Raw genomic sequence first — 27,879 nt, 5'->3', positions numbered from 1 at the left:
CTTATTTGTCAGTGTTTGATTTTGCAAAGGGACACATTTCTGTTTAGCCAAAGTGAGCAGAGATGCCTCGTACTTGTGTGAACAGTGCAGATAACTTCTGCTATGTTTGTGGTGAAGTGACTTTTGCATCACAAAAGCGCAGTATATCCACTATGGTTAAGAAAGCCTATCACCTTTATTTTGGCTGCAAAGTTGGAGATCAGGACAAGAGGTGGGCCCCACACATATGCTGCAACACAACAAATCTTCGCCAGTGGTTGAACAGGAAAAGGAAATCTATGCCTTTTGCAGTGCCAATGATTTGGAGAGAGCCAACAGATCATACCAGCAATTGTTACTTCTGCATGGTGCCTCCAGTTGGGAAAGGTGTGTCAAAGAAGAAAAAGTGGACTGTGCATTATCCAAACATTCCATCAGCTATACGCCCAGTACCCCACGGAGAAGGACTGCCGCTTCCTGATGCACCAGAATCATTCTCACTTGAGTCAGACGAGGAAGAGGAAGAGGATGAAACTTCTGGTCCTGAACCATCAATGTCACAGGACCCACATTTTCTCCCATCCTCCTCCTCTGAACCACACCTCATAACACAAGGTGAACTGAATGACCTTGTCAGGGATTTGGAACTACCCAAGAGTAAGGCAGAGCTGTTGGGCTCCAGACTACAGCAGTGGAATCTCCTGGCAGGTGATGTTAGGGTTTCCATGTTCCATGACCATCAAAAGGATCTTGTCCCATTCTTCTTCATGGAAGGTGATCTTATAGCCTGCAACAACATCAATGGTGTGATGGCAGCCCTCAACATCATTCACAATCCAGATGAGTGGAGACTGTTCATTGATTCATCGAAGACGAGTCTTAAAGCTGTTTTACTGCATAATGGCAATGTTTTGCCATCAATTCCAGTTGGTCATGAAGTCCATATGAAGGAAACCTATGACAACACGAAACAACTTTTGAGGTTCATAAACTATGACCAACATCAGTGGCAGCTTTGTGGCTATTTGAAGGTTGTTGCTCTCTTGCTTGGTCTGCAGATTGGATACACAAAGTACTGCTGTTTTCTCTGTGAATGGGATAGTCGTGCAAGAGATTCCCACTACATCAAGAAAGATTGGCCACTCTGACAGTCATTGGAGCCTGGGAGGAAAAGTGTTCAGCATCCACCACTTGTTGAATCAAGGAAGATTTTGTTACCACCCTTACACATCAAGCTGGGTCTGATGAAGAACTTTGTCAAGGCCATTGACAAAACACAAGCAGCTTTCAAGTACCTCCGTGGAAAATTTCCAAGGTTAAGTCAAGCTAAGATAAAGGAAGGTGTCTCTGTTGGTCCTCAGATTCGTGAACTTCTTTGAGATGATGCATTTGACCATGCACTGCGTGGCAAGGAAAAGACGGCATGGAAAGCCTTCCAGTTAGTGGCAATACATTTTCTCAGAAACAACAAGGCAGACAACTACAGGTTGTTGGTGGAAAACCTCCTCAAGGCATACAAAAGCCTTGGTTGCACCATGTCACTAAAAATAATTCTTTTTGCACTCTCATCTAGATTTTTTTCCACTGAGCTGCGGAGCAGTGAGCGACAAGCACGGTGAGCGATTTCACCAAGACATTGCAACAATGGAGACACGCTATCAGGGCAAATGGAGCCCATCAATGCTTGCAGACTATTGCTGGACAGTGACAAGAGATGCTCCATTTAATGAATACAAGAGACAAGCCAAGAAGCGCCAAGTAGACACTGAATAGGACTAAACTATGTACATAATAGTTTTTTGCCTTTTGTTTCATAATAAATTTTATTTATATAACCCTTTTGCTGATTTTTAAAGTGTTACATATCAGGACAGGTGAAATATTATCATGTAAAGCAACCATAAACACATGAAAAGACCTAGGTTTACAATTTATGATTAAAACTCTACTATCTACACAATATCCATAGACATAAAATGTAAAAATTTAAATATCTTAGAAACAGTAGCCAATCAGTTGTTTTAATTGTCATATTTGAATTCAGCACATCAAAATACATAATAAATAGCACATTTTATCTCTGAAGCAGACGACTTCTCAAAAATTGTAGACCAGTGTATTTCATGTCTTCATAATTGACAAACTCAGGACAGCATCCTCCTGCCCTCTTTCCCATAAGCATGTCACAGGTTTGAACCAGAGCACTGCAGACATCACTTCATGTGTTACTTTGTAGTTTGTCTTATCTGAGCTCAGCAGCTAAGAAGTTTGAAGTCTGTGGATGGGAGTTGTCCAGATGAAGTCAAGAATGCTGCCAGAAGTGGTGGGGCTGGCTTTCTGCCCTGTGAGCCAGAACTGACTGTGTTGGGGAGGAGGCTGTTGTTTGGGAAGGACTCGGCTTCAGTGAACTCATCACCACATGTGAAGCCAAAGTGCTCACAGAGCATTCAATCTGCTGTCAGTTTCATGATAGAACATCTTTAGTTCTCATAAAGGGGGAGGGGGGAGGGATAGCTCAGTGGTTTGAGCATTGGCCTGCTAAACCCAGGGTTGTGAGTTCAATCCTTGAGGGGGCCACTTAGGGATCTAGGGCAAAAATCAGTACTTGGTCCTGCTAGTAAAGGCAGGGGGCTGGACTTGATGACCTTTCAAGGTCCCTTCCAGTTCTAGGAGATGGGATGGGATAAGTTAAAGAGAAAAAGAAATATTCAAAAAACATCCTCCCTTCTCATTCAAATCTGCTTCTGTGATCATGTCTTTCTCTAGGGTTGTATTAGCCCCAATGAGGAGAAGGGCCTACTATTTTATCAAGAGCTATCAGAGTAACTCCTTTAGCTGCAGTTAGATGAGCTGGTACTTTTGATGCTGAAGCCCCCAGGTTCAATCCCTACTGATCACCATGGTGTTTATGTGCATGAGGTCATGTGATTTCTGGTCTGGAGGAATTTAAATAATCCATTGTTATTCATTTTAAGTGGTGAGTTTGAAGGTCCTGGTAATTAAAGTATCTCTTAACAACTTACTTTAGGAATAACATAGCCATTAAGTCTGACATCCTCAGTAATCTCATGAGGCAAGCTCATTGGCAGGATATTAGCAAACCTCTGAATTTCATGGATGACAGCGTCCATATATGGCATTTGTGTCCGATGTTCATAACGAAGCTGGGCAGATCCTATAACTCTTTCAACCTCTTCATGGACTTTTTCTGAACAATTGAAAGAGAGTTAAAGCAGGTGCTCAGATACTATGGTGGTGGGAACCCCTATGAGAAACTAGACACAGAGAAGAAAACATACAACTGACACCTGCTTGTGATGGGGCAGCCCCGGCAGCGCCAGACAGCTCTGTCGGCGGAAGTCCCGCCCCGCTCGTACTGGGCATGCTCTAAATGCTCAGGGAGTATAAAAAGAGGGAACTCAGCTCAGTCTGGGCTGGTGGCCGCAGGTGAAGCACCTATAGGGAGAGCTCTGGCAGAGGACCTGCCCGCATTCCTGAAGCTACAGGGAACCGAGGCCTCTCCAGGCCAGTGCGAAGTCCCACTGCGGGAGAAACCAGAGGAGGCAACAGACCCCGAAACTCGCGGAGAACCAGGGGACCCGTGGGAGACCCCAATGGCTGAGCTGGTAGGAAGCGACCCGGGGGGAGTGACAGACTGGTATCTCGGCCCCGGTAAGCCTCAGCGTGTTTCAGTAGGACCCCCCTACTTGTTACTGAGTCAGTAACAAGGTCCTACTGCCCTGGGACGAGGGCTAATTCCCTGGACTCTGGCCACTAGACCGTGCTGCCCTGTGACAAGGGTTAATTCCCTGGACTCTGGCCACTGGGACGTACTGCCCTGTGATGGGGGCTAATTCCCTGGACTCCAGCCACTAGGCCATGCTGCCCTGGAACGAGGGCTAACTCTGTGGACTCCGGCCACTAGGCCGTGTGGCCCTGTGATGTGTGGGTTAAACCCTCACATGTGGTGGAGAATGCGGGCACTGATTTGGCCCTGTTAAAAAGGTCCAGCAACAGGAGGTTAAGCTGAGGGATCCCCCATTTATCCTCACGATGGAGGCAGAGAAGCTCCTGAAATGGATGCTGGAAAAGCAGCAAAAGCAGGCAGCCCAACAGCAGCAGCAGCAGGTGCAGATGATGCAGCAGATGACGAGCCAGCAGCAGCTGTTGATAACCCAGCACCAGGAGCAAGAGCAGCAACTCCTTCGAAAATTAATGGCCCAGCAGCAGACGCAACAGGAACGCCTGGTGCAGCAGGTGGCTACGCTACTACACCTGGCGGGAACTGCACCCACCACACCCACTGGGGCCGGACCTAGGGAGGCCTTGGGGGAACTGCCGGTACACCTCACCAAGATGGGGCCTGAAGACGACCCGGAGGTGTTCTTGGTGATGTTCGAGCAGGTAGCGACCACCGCCAGGTGGCCCCCAGAACATTGGGCCACTCTACTAGCTCCCTATTTGACGGGACAAGCTCAGGCCGCCTATCATAGTCTCGATCCCCAGGAAGCCCTGGAGTACTCCCGAGTGAAGGCGGCCATCTTAGACCATACTGGCATCAACCCAGAGACCTATTGCCAGCGCCTCCACCAGGACCAGTACCCTACCCCGGGGCTCGACCCTTGGCAGTGGCCCAACGCATCCGAGACCACTGTTGGAAGTGGTTGAACCCGGAGGCCCCAGGTGGCGGAGATAGTGGCACTGGAACAGTTCACTCAGATCCTATCCCCGGGAGGAAGGGCCTGGGTATGAAGACATCGACCGGCAACCTTGGCCGCGGCGGTGGCCTTGATGGAGGACTACTTATCCGCCGAGGGGGCCGAGGCGCCACCCTGAGTAGCCGGGAACCCTGGTCATAAGGGCGGGGCAGGAAGAGGGAAGCTCCGCAGGGTGGGACTCCAGGAGCCACCGGCGGGAGCCCGTCCTGTGTTTCCAAAGCTCCCTAACTCTGAGCCCAGACACAAGGTACCCCAGGTAACGACCCGGAGGGAGCAACAACCCCGAGAGCGAGGGAGCCTCCGAGGGGAGGCCCAGGGCCTGCCGAGGCCCGAGAGAGGTGCTGGGAGTGTGGACAAGAAGGACACTTTCGCCAGGAGTGCCCCTTCATGGACTGCAGCTATGGACAAGATTGGGTGGCCAGACAGAGGGCTCGGAGGAGGGGAACAGGAAAGGTGGTAGTCCCCATCCAGGTCGAGGGAATCCCCGCGAACGCCCTCATGAACTCCGAGTGCAGCCAGACCCTCATATGGGAGGGGCTAGTCCCAGACCTCAACCTCTCAGGCCCCCCGATCCACCTACAATTCATACATGGGGACATCCGCCCTTACCCCACAGCCTGGGTGAAAATAGAAGTAGGTGGCCGGGAGGAGGGCCTCCGGGTGGGCGTGGCCCCCAGGCTGGCTTACCCTGTGGTACTGGGACGGGATTGGTCCGGCTTCGGGCGGGTTCTCCTGAAGTACCAGCCGTCCAAACTCTGACCAGACAGGACTAGGCCTCCAAGAGCAGGATTGCTCGGACGCCTACTGAGGATTGACCCAGGTGAGGGGACCGCAGCGTCAGAGGAGACCTCCGAGGATTACCCCACCGACAGGCCCCGCTCGGTGGAAGATGCCCAAGCGGAACTGGAGCGAGATGTGGACTTCATACAGGAACAGAGAGAGGACCCGACCCTAAGTAGAGCCTGGGAACAGGCCACCGAACCGGACCCCGAGGGAGACCCGACTCTGTGGCCTCCACAGGGCCCCCGCTTTGAGATATGGAGGGAAAGCCTGTATCATATAGCGCAGGAACCCCAGACACAAGAGACGTTCTGTCACTTGTTGGTGCCCCGGAGGCTGTGACAAGGCCTCTTACAGCTAGCCCATGCAAACGCTTGGACAGGACACCTGGGGCAGGAGAAGACCCTCCAGAGGGTGGCTCACCGGTTCTTCTGGCTGGGCATACACTGAGAGGTTAGGGACTATTGTGCATCATGCCTGGAATGCCAGCGAGCAGGACCAAAAGGGTAGTCTGAGCACCCCTGGTGCCCATGCCAGTTGTCGGCATACCCTTTGAGTGGATTGGGATGGACCTCATTGGCCCCCTCGAAAGAAGCAAGATGGGGAACCGCTTTATCCTAGTGATTGTAGATTACATGATGCGCTACCCGAAAGCAGTTCCCCTAAAAACGGCGACAGCACCGACAATTGCCAATGAACTAGTGAAGATTTTTGCTAGGGTCGGGATACCTGCGGAAATACTGACCGACCAGGGCACGAATGCATCCTCCAAACTAATAGCTGAACTGTGTCGCCTCCTCCACATACGGACACTCCAGACGTCTGTTCACCATCCTCAGACCGATGGCCTTGTGGAACGCTTCAATAGCACTCTAAAATCTATACTACGGAAGTTCGTGGAGGAGGACCCCTCACATTGGGATGCCCTGTTGCCAGCCTTGCTGTTCGCCATACGAGAGGTGCCCCAGGCGTTGACGGGGTTCGCACCCTTTGAACTCTTGTATGGGAGGCAGCCCAAGGAGATCTTGGACCTTCTGAAGGAGGAGTGGGAAGCCCAGGAGACACGAGTTCTTGGGACTACCCAATGTGTGTTACACCTCCGCGAATGGCTCCAAACACTAGGAGCCTTCACCCAGGAGAACCTGATACAGGCCCAAGCGGGCCAAGAATGTCTCTACAACCGTGGGACTGGAGGGAGGAGTTTCGGCCCAGGCGACCGGGTGCTGCTCTTGTTGCCCTCGGCAGAGTCAAAACTTTCTGGCCAAGTGGCAGGGCCCCTACGAGGTAGTCCGACGAGTGGGGCCGGTCGACTATGAGGTCAAACTACCGGGGCGACGGAAGGAGACATGTATATACCATGTGAATTTCCTGAAGACCTGGAAGACCAGGGAAACCCTGTTTATTGGCCCATCCACCCTGGAATCAGAAGTCGGACCCCAAGTGGGAGATACATCCGATCCAAGGCCGATGACGCTTGGGTCAGGCCTCACCCCCAGACAGCGAGAACAACTACAATGACTAGAGGGGGAATTCCCGGAGGTTTTATCCGCCCGCCCCGGACGAATGACTCCGATGAATCATCATATTGCCACCAACACCGGTCAAAGGGTGAGAGACAACCACCGGCCATTACCCAGGAAAATGTGGGACACGGTCCGGCAAGAACTAGAGACAATGCTGGAGATGGGGTTCGTGGAGGAATCGACATGTGAGTGATGCAGCCCCATCGTCTTAGTCCCAAAACCCGATGGGACTACCCGGTTTTGCATCGAATTCAGAAAGGTCAGTGCCATCTCCCGCTTCGATGCATACCCAATGCCGAGGGTAGACGAATTGCTGGAACGGCTTGGGGGAGCAAGGTATTTATCAACCATAGATCTAACTAAGGGATACTGGCATATCCCCCTCACACCAAACTCATGGGAGAAGACGGCCTTCCCTACACCCTTTGGCCTCTTCCAATTTGTAACAATGCCGTTCGGGCTACACGGAGCCACCGCTACATTTCAGTGCTTGATGAATGAGGTCCTACTCCCCCACGACCAGTATGCGGCGGCATATATAGATGACATCGTGGTCTACAGCCACAACTGGGAGGACCATCTACACCATCTTAAAGGGGTGTTGCAAGCCCTCAGAGGGGCCGGCCTCACGGCTAACCTGGCAAAGTGCCACCTAGGACAAGAAGAGGTAACCTACCTGGGATACACAGTAGGAGCGGGGAAGTTAACACCCCTAATTAGCAAGGTGCAAGCACTCAAAGAGGTACCCATCCCCAAGACAAAGAAACAAGTACGCCAGTTTTTGGGACTAGCTGGCTATTACTGCCGTTTCGTTCCGGATTTCACATCCATAGCCGCCCCCCTGTTGGACCTGACGAAAAACTCTCAGCCTTGACAGGTTCAGTGTCCGAACAATGCGAGAAAGCCTTTGAAACACTAAAGGAACGGCTCCCACAGGAATCCGTCCTATGACACCCAGTCTTCCTGAAGAAATTTATACTGCAAACTGACGCATCGGAAGCAGGCTTGGGAGCAGTGCTGTCCCAAAAAGTAGATGGGGAGGAACACGCAGTGCTATATCTGAATCGTAAACTGTTCCCTTGGGAACAACATTATTCGACAATAGAGAAAGAGGCTCTGGCGGTACAATGGGCCATCGGCGTCCTGCGTTATTACCTGCTGGGGAATAACTTTAAGTTGATCACGGATCATGCCCACCTACAGTGGATACACAGTATGAAGGATGCGAACCCCAGGATTATGCAACATTAATGGCCAGCCTGAACCTGGTTTCGTGTAAGATCTTCCATGATGCTCCTTGGTGAACCAGAGTGTACATACCAAGATCAGTATATGCTTGTAACCCCATTGCCAGTTGGCATTGAGGAGTTTTAGGGTCACACCCCCATACCAGAGTTCTCTATTCTCCCCCTCCTGCCAAAGGCTGTGTGCTGCACACCCCCATTTCCTGCCATCCCCACTTCACCCCAACCATTCTTCTTCTTTCTGTCCGGGGGCTAAGTCATTCCAGATGTCACCATCTTAAATTCTATTGGGGGAATGGATAGAGTTAAGAGAAATGGGTATCGTTATACTAGAAAAAGTTAACTCAGCCATCAGCCAGCTGTTTGAGCTCTAGACAATTGCAGAGGTGTTTGAGTCTGTGGCTGTGCTAAAGAGCTGGCAGGGGCTTCATGTGTTTCCCATTTGCCTCTTTTAGATTTCTATTTTCCTCCAAAATCAATGGGATTCTGACCATTGATGCCTAGAGTAGTCCCTGAAATATTAGAATTGATTGGATATGGCGTTGAAAAGTTGTGATGCAGATAGAGAAATGTCAAGTCGCGTGTAAGACCTTCACACAGGGCTGGGTTACCCCATCACTGGGCTCATGGTGACCACAGGGTCACAGCACTGCTCAGATTTGGCCTGGCCTCCCTTCTGTTATGATGGAGAAGCAAGTAAGGCCAAATTTGAGTGAGTGGCATTGTAACCTGGCACATGGGCTCACGACATTTCTTAGGTTTGCCCCACCTTATGATTTGGGGCCCTGCACATGTGCCTACTTGCCTATGCATTAATCCAGCCCTGCCTTCACAAGATGGGCCAAGCAGGAAAAAGGCATGTGTAGCTGTCTCACTAGTGTTTGTACCACGACCAACTAACAAGTGTTATAACTACACTTAGCTATCTCTGCACTATGATTTCAACATTTATTGATATGTTAAAAGTACACTGATTTTCCTACTGCAGACAAGCCCTGAAAGAGAGAAACAGAAGCAAAGGGTAAGGCTGATATTTTCAAACTTGCCCAAACCTGTTTATAACCCCTTTCCCAGTTGGCATTGAGGGGTTTTAGGGTCACACCCCCCATACCAGGGTTCTCTATTCTCCCTGTAGTGCTGCGGCAACTCACCCCTGCAGCACCTCCTGTCGATTGTCCTGGGAATTAGCTCTTTGACCCAAGAGCGCTCTCTGCAGGCCGGTGTCCTGCTTGCCGCTGGGCCCGAGTCCCTCCTGGACCCCGGTGCCCATTTCAGGCCAGGGTGCTGCCCCCTGCAGTACCCCACAATCTCGCTGGGTCTCCCCTCCCCAGGGAACCCCCAACCCCCTATCCCCACCTCGCCTCAGTCTTTGGTTACTGCCAGTCACCATCTAGCCCCCATTCACTGGGGCGGACTGCAGTATGTAAGCCATTCATCATCGGCAAGGAGGGTTTGGACCTGCTGCCTCTGACTACCCTTGGACTGCCCCTCTGCAACCCCAGTACCCTTTCCAGCCTTTAACACAGCCTGCAGCCTGGGGGGTTTCCAGGCTGGAGCTCCCCCAGCTCCTCTAGCCTTCCCCCAGCGCTGCTCCACTTTAGGTACTCTTTCTCAGCTCCTAAGCAGCCAGGCCCTTCTCCCTCAAGAGCTAGAGGGAGAGTCCTCTCAGCTCCTGGCTTCACTGGCTTTTATAGGGCCAGCTGCAGTCTGACTGGGGCATGGCCTAGCTGCAGCTGCTTCCCCAATCAGCGAGCCTTCAGCTCGCAGCCCCAGCCCTCTCCCAGGGCTGGCTTCAAGCCCTTTCAGGGCAGGAGTGGGTGACCAGCCCGCCCACTCCCCGGAATCCAAGAGGTACACACACACACCTCATGCCATGGCCTGTGTGCATGTCCCTCGCCCCCATTTCCCACCATTCCCACTTCTCAACCATCATTCTTCTTTCTGTCTGGACACTAAGTCATTCAGGCTGTCAAAGGAGTTAGACAAACACTTGGCAGAAATGGTCTAGTTATTACTTAGTCCTGCTTTGGGTGCAGGGGACAGGACTAGAACTAGATGACCTATTGAGGCCCCTTCCCGTCCTTACTTCTATGATTCCGTGAAACCTCTTTTTCCTTCACTTCCAGTTCTAGGACTATATTTTGGGGAAATGTACATTAAAAGGCTTTTAAAAAGATGCCAGTGTATTTAATTTATTAAAAGTCTGTTTCCTTAGCTAATTAAGAAAATAATCAATATTAATCTAACATTTGCATGTCTTTATTGTCTCCTATCGGCCCAAATACAGTTATGAATGTATATTGTTTAAATAATCAATTCTGATCACATAACATCTCAAAAGTAGAGTATCTTGTCCTATGGTCACTATCTTTCATCAAGGGTGATGTGGGGGCAATTCCTGGGGCCATGAGTGATAGTCAAGTGGCAGCCAGCAGGAAGTGAGGTGACATACGACCAGGTTTGCGTGAGACATACCATGACAGATGTCCCGGTGTTCTGTTCAAACCCCAGTCTCACTAGAACCAGGATAATCCCAGTAAACCAGAATGTGCAGCCATTCAATCCACAGTACTTTTCAAAGGAAGAAGCTGCAGATAATGTTTTCATAATGAATGATTTTTCCCTGGCAATAATGGGGTTAAATTAGGCATCATGGGATAGGGAGTGGAGATAAAACATGTTGGGGACAGACATTTTAAACAAAGCTGATCAGTCTGTTTGTGGAGACAGATAGATTAGGCTGCATTCTTACCATACATTTTTTTTGGAAAATTCCTCCCTAGCTCAATATCAATCCCAAAAAATGACACTGGCAGATCCAATTGTCATACTGCTGCTATTTGTGGTAACTTTTGTCTCTATTCTCACTGTGAAAAGGGGCTGGAATAAGAGAGCCTGCCTGAATTCCCCTCCAGGACCACGACCTTTACCCATCCTTGGAAATCTCCACCAGCTGAACCTGAAGAGACCTTACCGAACTTTGCTTGAGGTAACACTTTCAAATGCAATGGACTGGGCAGGCTGTACTTGATCTCATAGTTGTAAATGGCAGATGGAACAATGCAAGCTAGGCAAAATGTAGGAGTCCCCATTTTTAGAAGCAGTGCGCACTGCGAGGGGAAACTCTTAATGCGGACAAAGCGGGCCCTTCGGTCTGCAGTTGTATGCTTGTTTATCTAGAACTTTGATGTGTGCTGGGCTAAACTCAACATATCTTAAAGCAGCACTGCACAAGCCTGTCGCAGGTCACGGAGAGATTGTGACAGAAACGTTCATTAATGATAATAATTAACAATACTTTCAGTACAGGCTAAACCAGGGGTGGTGGCGGTGGTGGACATGAAGGGACCCTGCAGGGGGTGCACTTATCCTGCCTGCCCTGGAGCCCCGCCCCATGTAAGCCCCCTGTCTGCAGCAGGAGCAGGTGGGCCTGGCTGGGGGTCCTGCCTCACACAGAGGTGCTGTGTAAATGCCTAGGGGGCAAAGACCAATCCAGTGTTTGCTTTGTATGTATGTTTATCAGGCCTATCTAGCACTTTTATCTCTGCTGGGCTTTATTTAATATATCTTAAAGCAGCGCTGCCAAGCTTGTCACAGGTCACGGAGAGAATGTGACACAAATGTTCATTAGTGATAATAATTAACAGTACTTTCAGTACAGGCTAAACTGGGGGTGGTGGTGGTGGTGGACATGAAGAGACCATGCGGAGAGTGTACTTATTCTGCCTGTCCTGGAGCCCTGCCCCATGGGACCCCCTGCCTGCAGCAGGAGCAGGTGGGGCATGTCTGGGGATAAGCCCCTCTGGGGTCCTCCTGCCTCACACAGAGGTGCTGTGTAAGTTCCCGATGGCCGCGGGGGCACTTTCAGCCACTGAGCTGAAGTGGTCTCTGAAGAGTCGCTCCATGCCCCTGGGGAAAGACTAATCCAGTGTTTCTCAAGCGGCCACAAGGGGGTTTTCCTGTGGCCATGACAGCCTCCTAGGCGGTGATGGGGGAGGGGGAGACGGCAAAGCATTGGCACAGCCCCTGGAGATGGTGGTGCTGAGGGACAATGCTGCAGGAGGAAGTTGAGTTCTCTTCTGTATCTATGGGGGTTTTAGCCCTGGGGTGGTTGGGAGGTGGGCTCCAGCAGCAGGACTTAGGGAGACTGGCTGTGCAGACCGGGGCTCCAGCCATGGTGCTTCGGGTGCCAACTCCCAGCTCCTGTTCCAGCTCTGGGCTCTGGCCGCTGGCACAACCCCCAGCCCCAGGTTCCAACCCAAAACCCTAGTGGCAGCTGCTGGCCCAGGCACCAATCGCCGGATGCACACGCCAACCCCCAGTCCTGGCCGCTGAGCCTGGGTGCAGATCCCTGGCCCTGGCTGTGCGGCAGCAGGCACTGACCCTGGGCTCTGAGAGACGCTGGCCCTAGGCACCAATCCCCAGCCCCAGTTGCGCAGCAGCGAGTGCTGGTTTTGGCATAGTGGCGGTGGGCACTGAGCCCCGCCTCCGGCCATGTGGCCCTGGGCTCCAGCACCCAGCTCTGGGCTCTGGCTGCGTCACAGCGGGCACTGGCCTTGGGCTCCAGCCTCTGGCCCCAGCTGTGCAGCTCTTGCCAAAGCTCCTGGTTCTGGCCACGGGCACTGATCCCTGGGCCTGGCCATACAGCTCCAGCCTCTGGCTCCGGGCTCTTGCCTTGGGTGTTGACACCAGGCCACACGGCAGCGGGTGCCAACCCTCCGCTACAGCCAGGCAGCTACAGGGCTCACCACCCACCTTCATCTCCCCTGGCTCTGCTGCCTTCCTGGCCCTGCATTCATCCTTTCATCATCCCAGGCCCCCGCTGCCTCCCCCATCCCACATCCAACCCACCATGGCCCCTGTTGACAAATGGAAAGTGTGCTGACAAATGGAACCGGGTTCAAGGAAGAGCAACAGAAACAACTAGAGGTCTGGGAAATGCATCATAAAAGGTGAGGCCAAAGAAGGCTGGTCGGTTTCACCAAGGGAAAGTTAAGAGGTGACTTGATAGTTTATAAGCACCTGCACAAGGAGAAGGTATCTGACAATAGGGGGTTCCTGAAGCTAGTCGACAAAGGCATAACGAGATCTAGTAGCTGGAAGACCAAAAGTATAACTGGCTTCAAAAAAGAATAAGATAAGTTCATGGAGGATATTAGCCAAGATGGTCAGGGATGCAACCCCATGGTCTGGGTGTTCCAAAACCTCCAACTGTCAGAATCTGGGACTGGATGACCAGGGCAGGATCACTCAAAATAGCCCAGGAATGTTCATTCCCTCTGAAGCATCTGGCACTGGCCACTGTTGAAGAGCTTATATTAGTTGGACTGTAACAGTCACATCTCATCACTTGCCTTTTGCTGTATCCCAGGCCCCATCCTTCATCTCTTCATTGTCTATTTGGGCCTTGATCCTGCAACAGGATCTGCTAGCACAGACCCCTATGCCCATGCAGTCATGCGGAGCCAAATGGTACGTAGATTTTATGCCCCTTGGAGCAAGGCCCATCGTCATGTTCTGTGTTTGTACAACATCTAGCACCATGGAGTCCTGGTCCCTGACGGAGCTCCTAAATGTTACGGTAACACCGATGAGAAATAATAATAATGAGAGTCCATGCAGACAGAAGGCTCTGCACAAGCAGCTTTCAAAGCAAGATTGGAGCCAAGATTGTCAGCTATTCGAGGAGAGCACTGTGTATTCCTATCTGTCTGCAAAGCACGGAGCATATATTTGGTGATATTCATAATATCAACGATCACAAGCCCATCTACAGAAAAACCACTGATTCACTTTGGCCTTGAAATAAATGTACAGTGTAAGAACTAGGCTCAGTAAAGTTGGTCACAAAATAATTTGTTTATTGTTCATTGTTCATTGTTTTGTTTTTGTTCAAAGATTGAACAAAATAGTGTTTTGTGAAATCCTGACAAATGTCAATTAAAAATCATTTTTGTTAAATTTGTATGTGTGAAAAGGAAATAAGTTCCTGTCCAGTTCTAATGGTCAGTATTTGCTGCTAACTGGTATTCTTCTTCGAGTGCTTGCTCATATCCATTCCATTAGGTGTGTGCGCGCCGCGTGCACGATCGTCGGAAGATTTTTACCCTAGCAACACCGGCGGGTCGGCTGTGGAGCCCCCTAGAGTGGCGCCTTCATGGCGCTGAATATATACCCCAGCCGACCCGGCGCCCCCTCAGTTCCTTCTTACCGCCCCTGACGGTCGTTGGAACTGTGGAGCGCTGCTTAGCTGTTCTCCACTTTCCCTAGCTTTCTTGTTGTATCATAGTTGTAGTTATAGTTATAGTCTTAGAGTTTGTTGTAAGTTAGTTAAGTAGTTTTAAAGTTGTTCTAAATAGTCCAGGGGGTTAAGGGGGTCGTCTCCCCCCTTTTCTCCCCCGGCCGCGGGGCCGGGCTCATGCCCAACGCTCCCGGCTTCAAGCTGTGCGCCTCCTGCGCTAAACCTATGCCCACGAGCGACCCGCACGAATCTTGTCTGAAGTGCCTGGGAGAGTCACACCAGACAGACAAGTGTAAAATCTGTAAGGCCTTTCGTCCGAGAACGAAGAAGGAGCGGGACTTTCGGCTCAGGCAACTTCTGATGGAGGCGGCTCTTAGCCCGGACGCTCCTTCCACGAGCAAGGCCCCGGCACCTAGCACCTCGGTGCGCAGTGCCCCGGCGGCACCGGCTGCGACGACCACGCGAGTGGCGTCAGACAAGCCTCCCCGGCACCGGACCTCGTCGGCACCGCAGACACAGCAAGTGCCTCGGCGCCGGTCCTTATCCCCAGGGCATAAAAAAGCCCATAAGACGGGGACATCAGTGCCGAAGACGCCAGCTCCCCCAGTGTCGGGGGTAGAGCCGCGTCCACCGGTGGAGCAACGGAAACAGTTGCCTCCGGCACCGTCGACTCCGGCGCCGAGGCCGTTGAGTCCGGTGCAAATAGCGTCTCCCCCCAGGCCGGCGGTGATACAGTGCCTCCCGTCGACTCCAGAGACCTTCGCGGCGGCGAGAGACTTAATAGCTCTCACGGAGCCGGCACCGCCTCAGCCACCGGCACCGACTGCACCGTTGACTCGCCCGGTCCAGTCGAGGGGGAAACCTGCTTTGATGCGCCCACCATCACAAGGGCTGGAACCTCGGCACCGGTCCAGGTCCCGAAGCAGGTCCCCACGCCGCTCGCAGTCCCGGCGCCGAATATCGTCTCGGCACCGGTCGTACTCGCGGCCAAGATCTACTTCGCGGCACCGTTCTACGTCTCGGCACCGCTATGATCGTCGGCACCGATCAACGTCGAGACGTAGTTCTCGGCACCGCTACGGTCGGCGCTCGACGTCGAGGGGTCGCTCCCGGCACCGGGCATACTCCAGGTCCTCGTCGAGGTCCAGATCTGACTCCCGGCACCGACGAGGTCATCGGCACCGGTCGCGGTCCCGGCACCGATCGCCGGCACCGCGCAGAGATAGATCATCTCCGGACCGGCACCGTGCGGCACCGCAGCCCACCGGGATGGTTTCATCTCTCTCGGCACCGCCATGGCCGTCTAGATCGGTGTCCCGCTCCTCGGAGGACTTGTCGAGATCGGCATACCCCCCTCAAGGGCGCGCCGATGAACAAAATTTCGGCCACTGGCAGGAGATGGCAGAGGACCAATCTCATGGACCATCTCACTGGTCGTTTTGGACCCCGTGGGCATACCACCAAGAACAAGGGGCTCCAATACCATCGACCTCTCGCTCGGGTCACTCGGTTAGAAGGGCCCCAGAATCCACCATCTCTCGGCCTCCGCCAGGAGGCATGGAGGCTTCGGTGTCCACGCCACCCGACACCAGGGACCCAAGTGCAGGTGATGCCCCGGCCCAAGAGCAAAGGGATCAGGACCCCCCCTTGGATCCGGTACCACCGGAGGCATCCTCTTCCTCCTCTCCGGACGAGGCAGTGGCGGGCACTTCATGTACGGGTCCCCCTCCGATAGATCTTCGGGCTCACCAGGATCTCCTGCGTAGGATGGCCCGTAATATGGACCTGCAGGCGGAGGAGATAGTGGAGGTGCACGACCCGATCGTGAACATCCTTGGAGCAGATGTCCCATCGAGGGTGGCGTTACCTCTGATCCGCACGATCCAATCGAATGCGGATACGATATGGCAAACTCCTGCCTCCATTCCACCCACAGCGAGAGGGGTGGAAAGAAAATACTTTGTCCCCTCTAAGGACTATGGGTACTTGTACACCCACCCCCAACCGTGCTCACTGGTGGTGGAATCAGTGAATGCACGAGAGCGCCACGGCCAGCAGGCTGCAGCGCCTAAATCAAAAGAGGCTAAGCGGCTCGACCTGTTTGGCCGTAAGGTCTACTCAGCCGGAGGGCTACAACTGAGAGCGGCGAACCAACAGGCGTTACTGAGCCGCTACAATTTCAACTCCTGGAACTCTATGGGGAAGTTTAAGGAGTTGATTCCCCAAGAGTCCAGGGAAGAGTTTGGAGCCATGGTAGAGGAGGGCAAGAAGGTGGCTCGGACCTCCTTGCAGGCCTCCTTGGACATTGCAGACTCAGCGGCGAGGACCCTGGCTTCGGGCATCGCTATGCGCAGGATCTCCTGGCTTCAGGTTTCGGGTTTGCCTCCGGAGCTGCAGCAAACCCTACAAGATCTGCCTTTTGAGGGGCATGGATTGTTCTCGGATAAGACGGACTCCCGCCTGCAGAGCCTCAAGGACTCGAGAACAATCATGCGCTCCCTGGGGATGCATGTTGTGGGCCCCCAGCGCAGGCCATTTAGGCCGCAACCTCAGCGCTTCTAACCCCCCCCGCCTCGTCAGAGACAAGACTCGGCCCGGAGGCGAGGGCGAGGTGGTAGAAGAAGGTGGACCGGCCCTCAACCCGGCCAGAACCAGGGGCCACCTCGACCACCTTCAGGCCCCAGGCAGAACTTTTGAAGGTGCGGTCGAGGACGGCGCCCCAGTCATCCCCCAGGATCCAGCCCCCTCCTTTCGGGATCGCCTCTCCCACTTCCACCGTGCTTGGTCCCTTATAACTTCGGACCGTTGGGTCCTCCGCACGGTGGAGAGGGGATACGCTATCCAGTTTTCTTCTATCCCCCCCTCCTCCCCCCCTTCCCCGTCCCTCTTCAGGGACCCTTCTCACGAGCAACTTCTTATACAGGAAGTTTCTACGCTCCTCGCTATGGGGGCCATAGAGGAGGTTCCAGTGGAATTAAGGGGCAGGGGATTCTACTCCCGTTATTTCCTCATCCCCAAGTCCAAAGGAGGTCTGCGACCCATCTTGGACTTGCGCGGACTCAACAAATTCGTAGTAAAGTTGAAGTTCCGCATGGTCTCTCTGGGGGCCATTATCCCTTCCCTCGATCCTGGAGACTGGTTTGCCGCCCTCGACATGAAAGACGCATACTTTCACATTGCTATTTTCCCGCCTCACAGACGCTTCCTCCGATTCGTGGTAAACAGGGTGCACTACCAATTTGCAGTCCTTCCCTTCGGACTATCTTCGGCCCCACGGGTCTTCACGAAATGTATGGCTGTCGTGGCAGCGTACCTTCGTCGGCAAGGGATACAGGTGTTCCCGTACCTAGACGACTGGCTGGTACGCGGTCGCACCAAGGAACAAGTTCGCGATCACGTCCACATAATAGTGCGCACATTCAACAAGTTGGGTATCCTACTCAACAAGGACAAATCCACTCTAGAACCTACCCAGAGAATAGAATTCATCGGTGCGGTTCTAGACTCCAGACGCGCACAAGCCATCCTGCCAGACAATCGCTTTTGCACCATCACGAGCCTCATACAGGGACTCAAGGCCTTCCCAACTACCACGGTGAGGTCGTGCCTTACCCTCCTGGGTCACATGGCTTCATGCACGTACGTAACCAGGCATGCCAGACTTCGGCTTCGCCCACTCCAGACCTGGGTGTCATCAATATACCGCCCACATCGGGACAGCCTGAATATGGTGGTCACAATCCCGAACTCGGTCCTGACCTCCCTCACATGGTGGCTAGATCACAATGTGGTTTGCGAGGGGATGCCGTTTCACGCCCCACAACCCTCTCTGCACCTGGTCACAGACGCTTCATCTCTGGGTTGGGGCGCCCATCTCAACGAGCACCATACCCAGGGCCTGTGGACTGCACCTCAGCTAGCCCTGCACATCAATGTTCGGGAACTGATGGCGGTGCGCCTGGCGTGCCAGGCATTTCTCAATCTCCTACGTGGCCGCTGTGTGTTAGTTCTCACCGACAACACCACGGCCATGTTTTACATCAACAAGCAGGGAGGAGCACGTTCGTCAATTCTATGCCAAGAGGCCATTCGCCTGTGGGACTTCTGCATCGCCCACTCAATCCATCTCACGGCATCGTTCCTCCCTGGAGTCCAGAATACTCTGGCGGACCGGCTCAGCAGGTCCTTTCAAACGCACGAGTGGTCTATCCGTCCGGACATTATACATTCCGTCTTCCAGAAGTGGGGGTTTCCCCACATAGACCTGTTTGCATCTCGAGACAACAGGAAGTGCCACGTGTTCTGCTCCCTGCAAGGTCGAGCTCCGGGCTCCCTCTCGGATGCGTTTCTCCTTCCCTGGAAAGACCACCTGTTTTATGCCTTCCCTCCGTTTCCTCTGGTCCACAAGGTACTGCTCAAATTGCGCAGAGACCAGGCACAGGTAATTCTGATCGCTCCAGCGTGGCCGAGACAACATTGGTACACCACGCTGTTGGAACTCTCGGTTCGGACACCGATCCCGCTTCCGTTGTATCCGGATCTCATCACGCAGAACCACGGCCGGCTGCGTCACCCCGACCTGCAATCACTCCACCTCACGGCGTGGCTGCTCCATGGTTCACCCAGGCAGAGCAACAGTGTTCTCACTCTGTCCAACAGATTCTGCTGAGCAGTAGGAAGCCCTCAACACGGACCACATACTTGGCCAAGTGGAAGCGGTTCTCCTGTTGGTGCGAACAGCGAGCCACGTCCCCGTTGCACGCACCTATCCCTCTCATTTTGGAATATCTCCTATCCCTAAAACAGCAAGGGTTGGCGATATCTTCAATTAAAGTTCACCTGGCCGCTATATCGGCCTTCCATCCAGGGGAACTCGCGTCCTCGGTATTCTCTAACCCGATGGTCGTTAGATTCCTCAAGGGCTTAGACCGGACGTACCCACAACAACGTCAGCCCGTTCCGACGTGGGACCTCAACCTGGTTCTCTCCAAGCTCACAGGTCCTCCATTCGAGCCACTGGCCACCTGTTCACTTCTGTACCTGTCCTGGAAGACAGCCTTCCTCGTAGCCATCACCTCAGCAAGGCGCGTTTCTGAACTCAGGGCGCTTACATCCGAGCCCCCTTACACAGTTTTCCACAAGGATAAAGTGCAGCTTCGTCCACATCCTGCCTTTCTCCCTAAGGTGGTTTCTCCTTTTCATATCAACCAGGATATATTTCTCCCGGTCTTTCATCCTAAACCACATGCTACTCGCCAGGATCAACGTTTGCATTCTCTGGACGTACGCAGGGCCCTGGCTTTCTATATTGACCGCACAAGGCACTTTAGAAAGACGACGCAACTCTTCGTTGCAGTGGCCGACCGAATGAAAGGCTCACCGGTCTCCTCACAACGCCTATCCTCCTGGATTACGTCTTGCATCCGGACTTGCTATGACCTGGCAGGTGTCTCAGCACCGCACCTCACCGCCCACTCCACGAGGGCCCAAGCTTCCTCGACGGCTTTCCTGGCGCAAGTTCCGATACAGGACATTTGTAGAGCTGCGGTTTGGTCGTCAGTCCACACATTTACAGAACACTATGCACTAGTGCAGCAGTCCAGGGACGATGCTGCCTTCGGATCAGCAGTTTTGCACACAGCAATGTCTCACTCCGACCCCACCACCTGAGTTGGGCTTGGGAGTCACCTAATGGAATGGATATGAGCAAGCACTCGAAGAAGAAAAGACGGTTACTCACCGTTGTAACTGTTGTTCTTCGAGATGTGTTGCTCATATCCATTCCAAACCCGCCCTCCGTCCCCACTGTCGGAGTAGCCGGCAAGAAGGAACTGAGGGGGCGCCGGGTCGGCTGGGGTATATATTCAGCGCCATGAAGGCGCCACTCTAGGGGGCTCCACAGCCGACCCGCCGGTGTTGCTAGGGTAAAAATCTTCCGACGATCGTGCACGCGGCGCGCACACACCTAATGGAATGGATATGAGCAACACATCTCGAAGAACAACAGTTACAACGGTGAGTAACCGTCTTTTCTGTAGCCCATTATACTGTCTGTAATTGCTGTATGCGGGTAGAGGTGGATATAGGTCCTTTACAGAATTCCCTCCTGAGGGCAATTCCCAGGGAGCCAAGCATTGTCTCATTTGTAGAACCTGTTTTTCTTTTAAACAGGGTTACAAAGCTAATGAGTTTACATGGTAAGTTTGTCATAGACATTAGTGCAAAGCCTGGTCCTATGTTTCAATAAGTAGGACACTAGCCTAGGCCATGGAGACTTGTCTTCAATTCCCTGCTCTGCCAAAGACTTCCTGTGTGACCTTAGGCAAGTCACTCTGTGCCTCAATTCCCTGCCTGTAAAATGGGCTGATAGCACTTCTCTACCTCACAGGGTGCTCTGAGGGTACATTAAAGATTGTTTCAGTGGGTGTTGGACACACTCTATGTACCCAGCATTCTTAAGCTCTATGCCCATATTATAGCAAAACTTAAAATCTTACGATGCTTTTGCCGAACAAAATAAACAGCAGCAGGAGAGCAGCAGTGTGTATAACTGTCTCTTGTCCGGATGTTGAACCTGGCACTTGTTCAGTCAGCTATATTTGCAGGCAGAAGAAAAAGACACAGCTCTAGCTTGTGTATTTTAAAATCAAATTGAAACAGTTTCTATAAGAGTAGCATGGAAATATATAATGCTTTCCCCCTCCTCCCTATATTTAAGCTGTCTGAGAAATATGGCCCAGTCTTCAGCATTCAGATGGGACCCAAGAATATGGTGGTGCTGTCGGGATACAAGATGGTGAAGGAGGCTCTTGTGAACCAGGCAGATGCATTTGCAGAAAGGCCTAAAATCCCAATATTTGAAAAATTTGCAAGAGGAAATGGTGAGATTTCTTTTCTCTCTTACCTAATGATAAGACTGTTTTATGCTCTGACCATTGTAAACATTCTTCTTCTGACAGGGATTTGTTCTGAAGGGCCGAGAAATCGAAATAGTTTGGAGAGCATAAATTATTACTTGTATGCTTCCATGCAGCAGTTTTGTTGCTGCCAAAGATAAGACCAAGACACTGGGGACTCGATACAAAAATGTTACAGGAGATATACAAAGGGGCATTATTTAGGGTTACCATACGTCCGGATTTTCCCGGACATGTCCGGCTTTTTGGGCTCCAAATCCCCGTCCGGGGGGAAATCCCAAAAAGCCGGACATGTCCGGGAAAATCGGACATGCGGTCGGCGGCTCGGGTGCCTGGCCGGGGGCTCGGGGGGCCTGGCCGGTGGTGCCGGGCCGGGGGCTCGGCCGGCGGTGCTCGGGGGGGCCCGGGGCCGGGCGGCTCGGCCGGCGGCTCGGGTGCCGGGTGCTCGGCCGGCGGTGCTCGGGGGGGCCCGGGGCCGGGCGGCTCGGGTGCCGGTTGCTCGGCCGGCGGTGCTCGGGGGGGGGCCCGGTGCCGGACCGGGCCGGGGGGCTCGGCCGGCGGCTCGGGTGCCGGGCCGGGTGCCGGCGGTGCTCGGGGGGGCCCGGTGCCGGGCCGGGCCGCTCGGCCGGCGGCTCGGGTGCCGGCGGTGCTCGGGGGGGCCCAGTGCCGGGCCGGGGGGCTTGGCCGGCGGCTCGGGTGCCGGGTGCCGGCGGTGCTCGGGGGGGCCGGGTGCCGGGCCGGGCCGGGGACTCGGGTGCCGGGTCGGGTGCTCGGGGGGGCCGGGTAAGTTCTGGTAGAGCTTTATCTGAGTAGGTGAAACAGGGCTGCAGCTGCAGGATAGTGGAGGAACATTCCCCCCCCCCCCCTGACTAGTGTTGTTAGTTTTTGAAATAGAAACATTAGTAATACAGGACTGTAGTACAGGATAACAGCCACTGGGATAGAAAAAAGCAAGCGCCCTATTATTTTTTAGTAAAGCACTGACCACAGTTTTCCTCGTAACATATAATTATTAAAATACTCACGACCAACTATTCTAAAACATTGTCCCTAGAACGGAAATTATATTTTTTTAAATTGCAAAACTATACAACTTTCTCCCAACGGCGGCCTACCCCCCAAGTAACCAGTGGAGGGAAGTGACAATATTTAATTAGAAAGCTTGCAAGCACATTTGGCTCTTTAGGCTGCTTCTCTGTCCCCTCTAGCTTTCTTCCCCCCTCCCCGCCAATAATTGCGAGGTAGCTGATGATGTTTTTCTTACACCCGACAAAACGTTGGAGTGTTGCCGAGCTCCTGCTGCTCGGCTCGCCGGCTCTGCTGGACAGAGGCCGGGGAGAGACATCTTCATGGGGCCGGGGGCCCCTGCAGGGCCTGGGGCAAATTGACCCCTGGGCGGCCCTGGAGCTCGCAGCCCCCCCCTTACCTTACAAGCGGCCGCTCAAAGCAGCAGGACACGCGAGCTGAGCTGCCCAGCTGCCGGTGGCTTGCGAACCGGTGGGAACCAGCTCCAGCTCACCACTGTTGGTGGCTGAGTACCTTTCTCACTCCCCGCTTCTTCCTATGTGGCCCAAAAAGCTTCCTACTTTCAGCTGCCATCCTCACTTGCCACCATCTTAAGTGTTGTAAACAGAATGCAACAACGCCTAACTCTTCGTCACCTAGAAAATCACAAAAAAATGACCCTGCGATCCACAAAGCCTGAGTCAGGCATGTAGGTTCCCTATACAATGAATGGGAAGAACTAAGCACCTAACATGCTAGGCAGGGAACTGCCTAAGTAGGCCAATGGGAGATGCTGATGTGAGGGGTGTGTACTAAGCCCTGCTCCCTCACTGAGATAAAAGAAGAACAGGAGGACTTGTGGCACCTTAGAGACTAACAAATTTATTAGAGCATAAGCTTTCGTGGACTACAGCCCACTTCTTCGGATGCAGAAGTGGGCTGTAGTCCACGAAAGCTTATGCTCTAATAAATTTGTTAGTCTCTAAGGTGCCACAAGTCCTCCTGTTCTTCTTTTTGCGGATACAGACTAACACGGCTGCTACTCTGAAACTTCTCACTGAGATAGGTTTCTAAGTGTGGGCTGCATGGAGGCACCTAGGTCTGCTAGCAATCCACAAGCAGAAACCCCTCTCCTGGAGTCAGACAGCTTAGGTGTGTAACTCAGTGTTAGGTAAAAACAACGAGGAGTCCTTGTGGTACCTTAGAGAATAACAAATGTATTTGGGCATAAGCTTTCGTGGGCTATAACCTACTTCATCAGATGCTTGGAGTGAAAAATACAGTAGGCAGGTATGAATATACAGCACTTGAAAAGATGGGAGTTGCCTTACCAAGTGGGGGTCAGTGCTAACGAGGCAAATTCAATTAGGGTGGATGTGGCTGATTCCCAACAGTTGACAAGAAGGTGTGAGTATCAACAGAGGGAAAACTATTTTTTGTAGTGACCCAGCCACTCCCAGTCTTTATTCAGGCCTAATTTGATGGTGTCAAGTTTGCAAATTAATTCCAATTCTGCAGGTTCTCATTGAAGTCTGTTTTTGAAGTTTTTTGTTGAAGAATGGCCACTTTTAAGTCTGTTATTGAGTGTCCAGGGAGATTGAAGTACTCTCCGACTGATTTTTGAATGTTATAATTCTTGATGTCTGATTTGTGTCCATTTATTCTTTTGAGTAGAGACTGTCCGGTTTGGCCAATGTACATGGCAGAGGGGCGTTGCTGGCACATGATGGCATATATCACATTGGTAGATGTGCAGGTGAACGAGCCCCTGATGGTGTGGCTGATGTGGTTAGGTCCTATGATGGTGTCCCTTGAATATATATGCGGACAGACCTACTGACCGCTATACTTACCTCCATGCCTCCAGCTTTCATCCAGAGCACATGACATAATCCATTGTCTACAGCCAAGCCCTAAAATACAACTGCATTTGCTTCAGTCCCTCAGACAGAGGCAAAGACCTTCAGGATCTCTATCAAGCATTCTAAAAACTACTATACCCACCTGGGGAAGTGAAGAAACAGATTGACAGAGCTAGAAGTCACCTACTACAGGAGAGGCCCAGCAAAGAAAGTAACAGAACGCCATTAGCCAGCACCTACAACCCCCAACTAAAACCTCTCCAGTGCAACATCAAGGATCTACAACCTATCCTGAAGGACTATCCCTCACTCTCACAGACCTTGGGAGACAGGCCAGTCCTCGCTTACAGACAGCCCTCCAACCTGAAGCAAGTACTCACCAGCAATTACACACCACACAACAGAAACACTAACCCAGGAACCAATCCCTGCAACAAATCCCATTGCTACCTCTGTCCGCATATCTATTCAAGGGATATAAATGGACACAAATCAGACATCAAGAATTGTAACATTCAAAAACCAGTAGGAGAGCACTTCAGTCTCCCGGGACACTCAATAACAGACTTAAAAGTGGCCATTCTTCAACAAAAAACCTTCAAAACCAGACTTCATCGAGAAACTGCAGAACTGGAATTAATTTGCAAATTTGACACCATCAAATTAGGCCTGAATAAAGACTGGGAGTGGCAGGGTCACTACAAAAAATAATTTCCCCTGTGTTGATATTCACACCTTCTTGTCAATTGTTGGGAATGGGCCACATCCACCATGATTGAATTGGCCTTGTTAGCACTGAACCCCACTTGGTAAGGCAACTCCCATCTTTTCATGTGCTGTATATTTGTACCTGCCCACTGTATTTTTCATTCCATGCATCTGATGAAGTGGGTTATAGCCCACCAAAGCTTATGCCGAAATACATGTGTTAATCTCTAAGGTGCCAGAAGGTCTCTTTGTTGTTTTTGCTGATACAGACTAACATGGCTACCCCTCTGAAATCAGTGTTAGGTGCCTGCCTTCACAGGCCCTAGACTCCTATGTTTCTGCATCTTCCTAGGCATCTGGACACATATCTCCTGCTTAAGCCCTAATACAATCCACACGAAACAGCAGCAGGAGGAGGTGCTGGTGGCACCACCCACCTTATAACTTTTAGCCCAGTGGTTAGAGCACTCACCTGGATGTGGAAGACACAGGTTCAATTCCCTCCTCAGACAGACAGGGAACAAAAGACTGGGAGAGGCATCTCCCACCTCTCAGGCGAGTGCTAGACCCACTGAGCAATGGGCTATTCTGAAGTAGGGCTCTCTCCATCTCTCCTGCAGAAGCTGTTCCTCTTTGGAGAAAAGAGTCTTTGTGCCAGCAAGCGAGAGAATGAATGTCTCTTAGCCTGGTGGTCAGGGCACTCATCCGGGGTATCCAGGGGCCACTCCCCCTGGTCTAGTGACTCTAATGATTTATTCAAAGTGGAACAGCTTCAACAGGAGAGGTTGAAGGAGACTATCCCATAGCTGGATGGTGAGCGCACTCTCTTCAGCAGACCCCTGTTCAAGTCTCTTCTCTGCCTCGGAGGGGAACTGAAGCTGCGTCTCCCACATCCCAGGTGAGTGCTCTAACTACTGGGCTAAAAGTTATAAAATGGGTACCACCTCCTCTGCCTCCTCTATTGGGCTTGAAATCTGAGATAGGCAGGTGAACACCCCAGGTCATGGATTGCACTGGGGCTTAGGCAGGAGAGAAGTGTCCAGAAAGAGGCAGAAACATAGGAGCCTCGGGAATGTTTATCCTGAAAATTTTGGCACCAAATGAATTCAGACACTTATCGGGTTTGGTAGGATCTCAGTGGGGCCTAAAATTGGGAATTAGGAACTTAAACCTGTCTGGGGTTTAGGCCCCTAAGTACCTTTGTGAATCCCCCCATAGGAGCTTATAGAACCATAGAAATGTAGGGTTGAAAGGAACTTGAAGTCATCTAGTCCAACCCCTGCACTGAGGCAGGATGAAGTACAAGCTTGTCTTACCTAGGCACATAACCCAATGCAGGACCAAGTGAAGTTGAAAGCAAAGCAGCCCTTGTGATCAAGTTACTCTTTATGCATGATTAACAACTACTTGCTGCGGACTGCTCTGAAAATGTAACCTTTGGTGTTTGGGAGGCTGAGCATTCTGGAAGTTTATGTTTAGTTGGCACTGGCGGCTCATATTCAAACTAAGGAATGATATTGTCCCTATTAAAATAGATTTACCTGGAGGTTTGTTTTGTTTTTTTTGCGGGGGGTCTCTTGCATTTCAGGTATTATTTTTGCTCATGGTGAAAACTGGAAAGTGATGAGAAGATTCACTCTCACGACCTTACGGGATTTTGGTATGGGCAAGAGGACCATTGAGAACAAAATCCTGGAAGAATGCGATTATCTGATAAAGGATTTTGAATCCCACAAAGGTAAGCACGTGTTGAGCTTCGTAGTGTAACACTGGTAATCATTCAAAGTCCGTAACCACATCTGGACCTGTGAAGCCCCCTTCTTCCCACCCTCATGGAGTCATCTCACTTGGGAATTAACTCAGTCATGACTCTTTTGCCTTTGATTCCAACTCATCAGAACTTAGGGGACGAGCCGGAACCAGTTGGAGCACATTGGTGGCTGTGTGAAGGGTGGGAGGGAAAGATGCTGGGAGGATTAGCTTAATAATAATGGGCCAGTTCCTCACTGAGGCAAATCTCAAACTGACTCTCCGGGAAGTTTGACCTGAGGATCTGACATAAGGGAAAGGTGTAATGAGCCCTGCTTCTCTGCACACCAGCAGTACCTCTGCTTAAAGGAGCTCCCTTTTATTGCCCCAAGGAATGCAAGTCATCCCAAAAGGGGACAAGGAGGTCAGTTATTTCAATGGTTTCCAGTACGAAACCCATTGGATACCAACAAAATGATGAATGTTGCCGTTTAATGCTTTTCAGGAAGCGCCTTTGACACCATGAAGATGATGAATGCTGCCGTGTCCAATGTCATTGTGTCGATAATGCTTGGACACCGGTTTGATTATGAGGATCCAAAGTTTCTCAGGCTTATCCATTTAATTAATGAAAGTGTCCGGCTCTCTGGGAGTCCCATGGTTACGGTAATATTAGTTCGTCTGGTTTATTCCATATCCATTTTTGGGATTTCAAAATATTTCCAAAAGAGAGAGATCTTAATCGCAGATCAGCCAATAGCACGGTGATTAGAGCACTCAACTCGGGTGTGGAAGAATCAGGCAACGCAGCCATTTGAACCTGGGTCTCTCATATCCTGCATGAATGCCCTAAACACAGGGCTATTGGCTATTCTGGGGAATTGTTTGTTCCCCTCCCCGCATCCCCTTGGCCAAAAATTCCATCCTGGAGCTGCAAAACCTTTCCTGTTGAAAATGTCATCAAAACAATATGCTTCTTTGAAATATTCTAGTTTCAGTGAATTGGGATTTTCTGATTAAACCATATCATCTAAAACTTGCTGAGTCTCTAAAGGAAGCAACACAAGACGGTTACTCACCGTTGTAACTGTTGTTCTTCGAGATGTGTTGCTCATATCCATTCCATTAGGTGTGTGTGCGCGCCGCGTGCACG

At 51.8% G+C, this 27,879-nt stretch overlaps 1 protein-coding gene and 1 long non-coding RNA gene across 4 annotated transcripts in view; one reads left to right on the top strand and one right to left on the bottom strand.

Annotated features, from left to right (window-relative positions):
• The window catches only part of LOC122173253 (uncharacterized), a 79,466-nt gene extending 56,250 nt beyond the window's left edge, over window positions 1-23,216 (bottom strand). For both annotated transcript variants that reach the window (XR_010599365.1, XR_010599364.1), the window contains exons 1-2: window positions 22,829-23,216; window positions 20,983-21,078 (exon numbers count right to left, since the gene is read on the bottom strand). This is a non-coding gene — a long non-coding RNA (uncharacterized LOC122173253). The remainder of the gene's footprint in view (window positions 1-20,982; window positions 21,079-22,828) is intronic.
• The window catches only part of LOC101951772 (cytochrome P450 2K1-like), a 27,726-nt gene continuing 10,894 nt past the window's right edge, over window positions 11,048-27,879 (top strand). Inside the window, exons 1-4 of one of the 2 annotated variants that reach the window (XM_005314167.5) lie at window positions 11,048-11,233; window positions 21,204-21,366; window positions 26,566-26,715; window positions 27,232-27,392. In XM_005314167.5, coding sequence (XP_005314224.1) covers window positions 11,048-11,233; window positions 21,204-21,366; window positions 26,566-26,715; window positions 27,232-27,392 — 660 coding nt within the window. Of the gene's footprint in view, window positions 11,234-11,920; window positions 12,020-21,203; window positions 21,367-26,565; window positions 26,716-27,231; window positions 27,393-27,879 lie in introns of those variants that run through there. The other variant, XM_065587507.1, reaches the window with a different exon arrangement.

This window comes from Chrysemys picta, chromosome 3 (genome assembly GCF_011386835.1).
Source record: "Chrysemys picta bellii isolate R12L10 chromosome 3, ASM1138683v2, whole genome shotgun sequence".
NCBI lineage: Eukaryota > Metazoa > Chordata > Testudines > Emydidae > Chrysemys > Chrysemys picta.
Note: the sequence above shows the minus strand (reverse complement) of the source record. Positions and strands in the feature narration are given on the sequence as shown.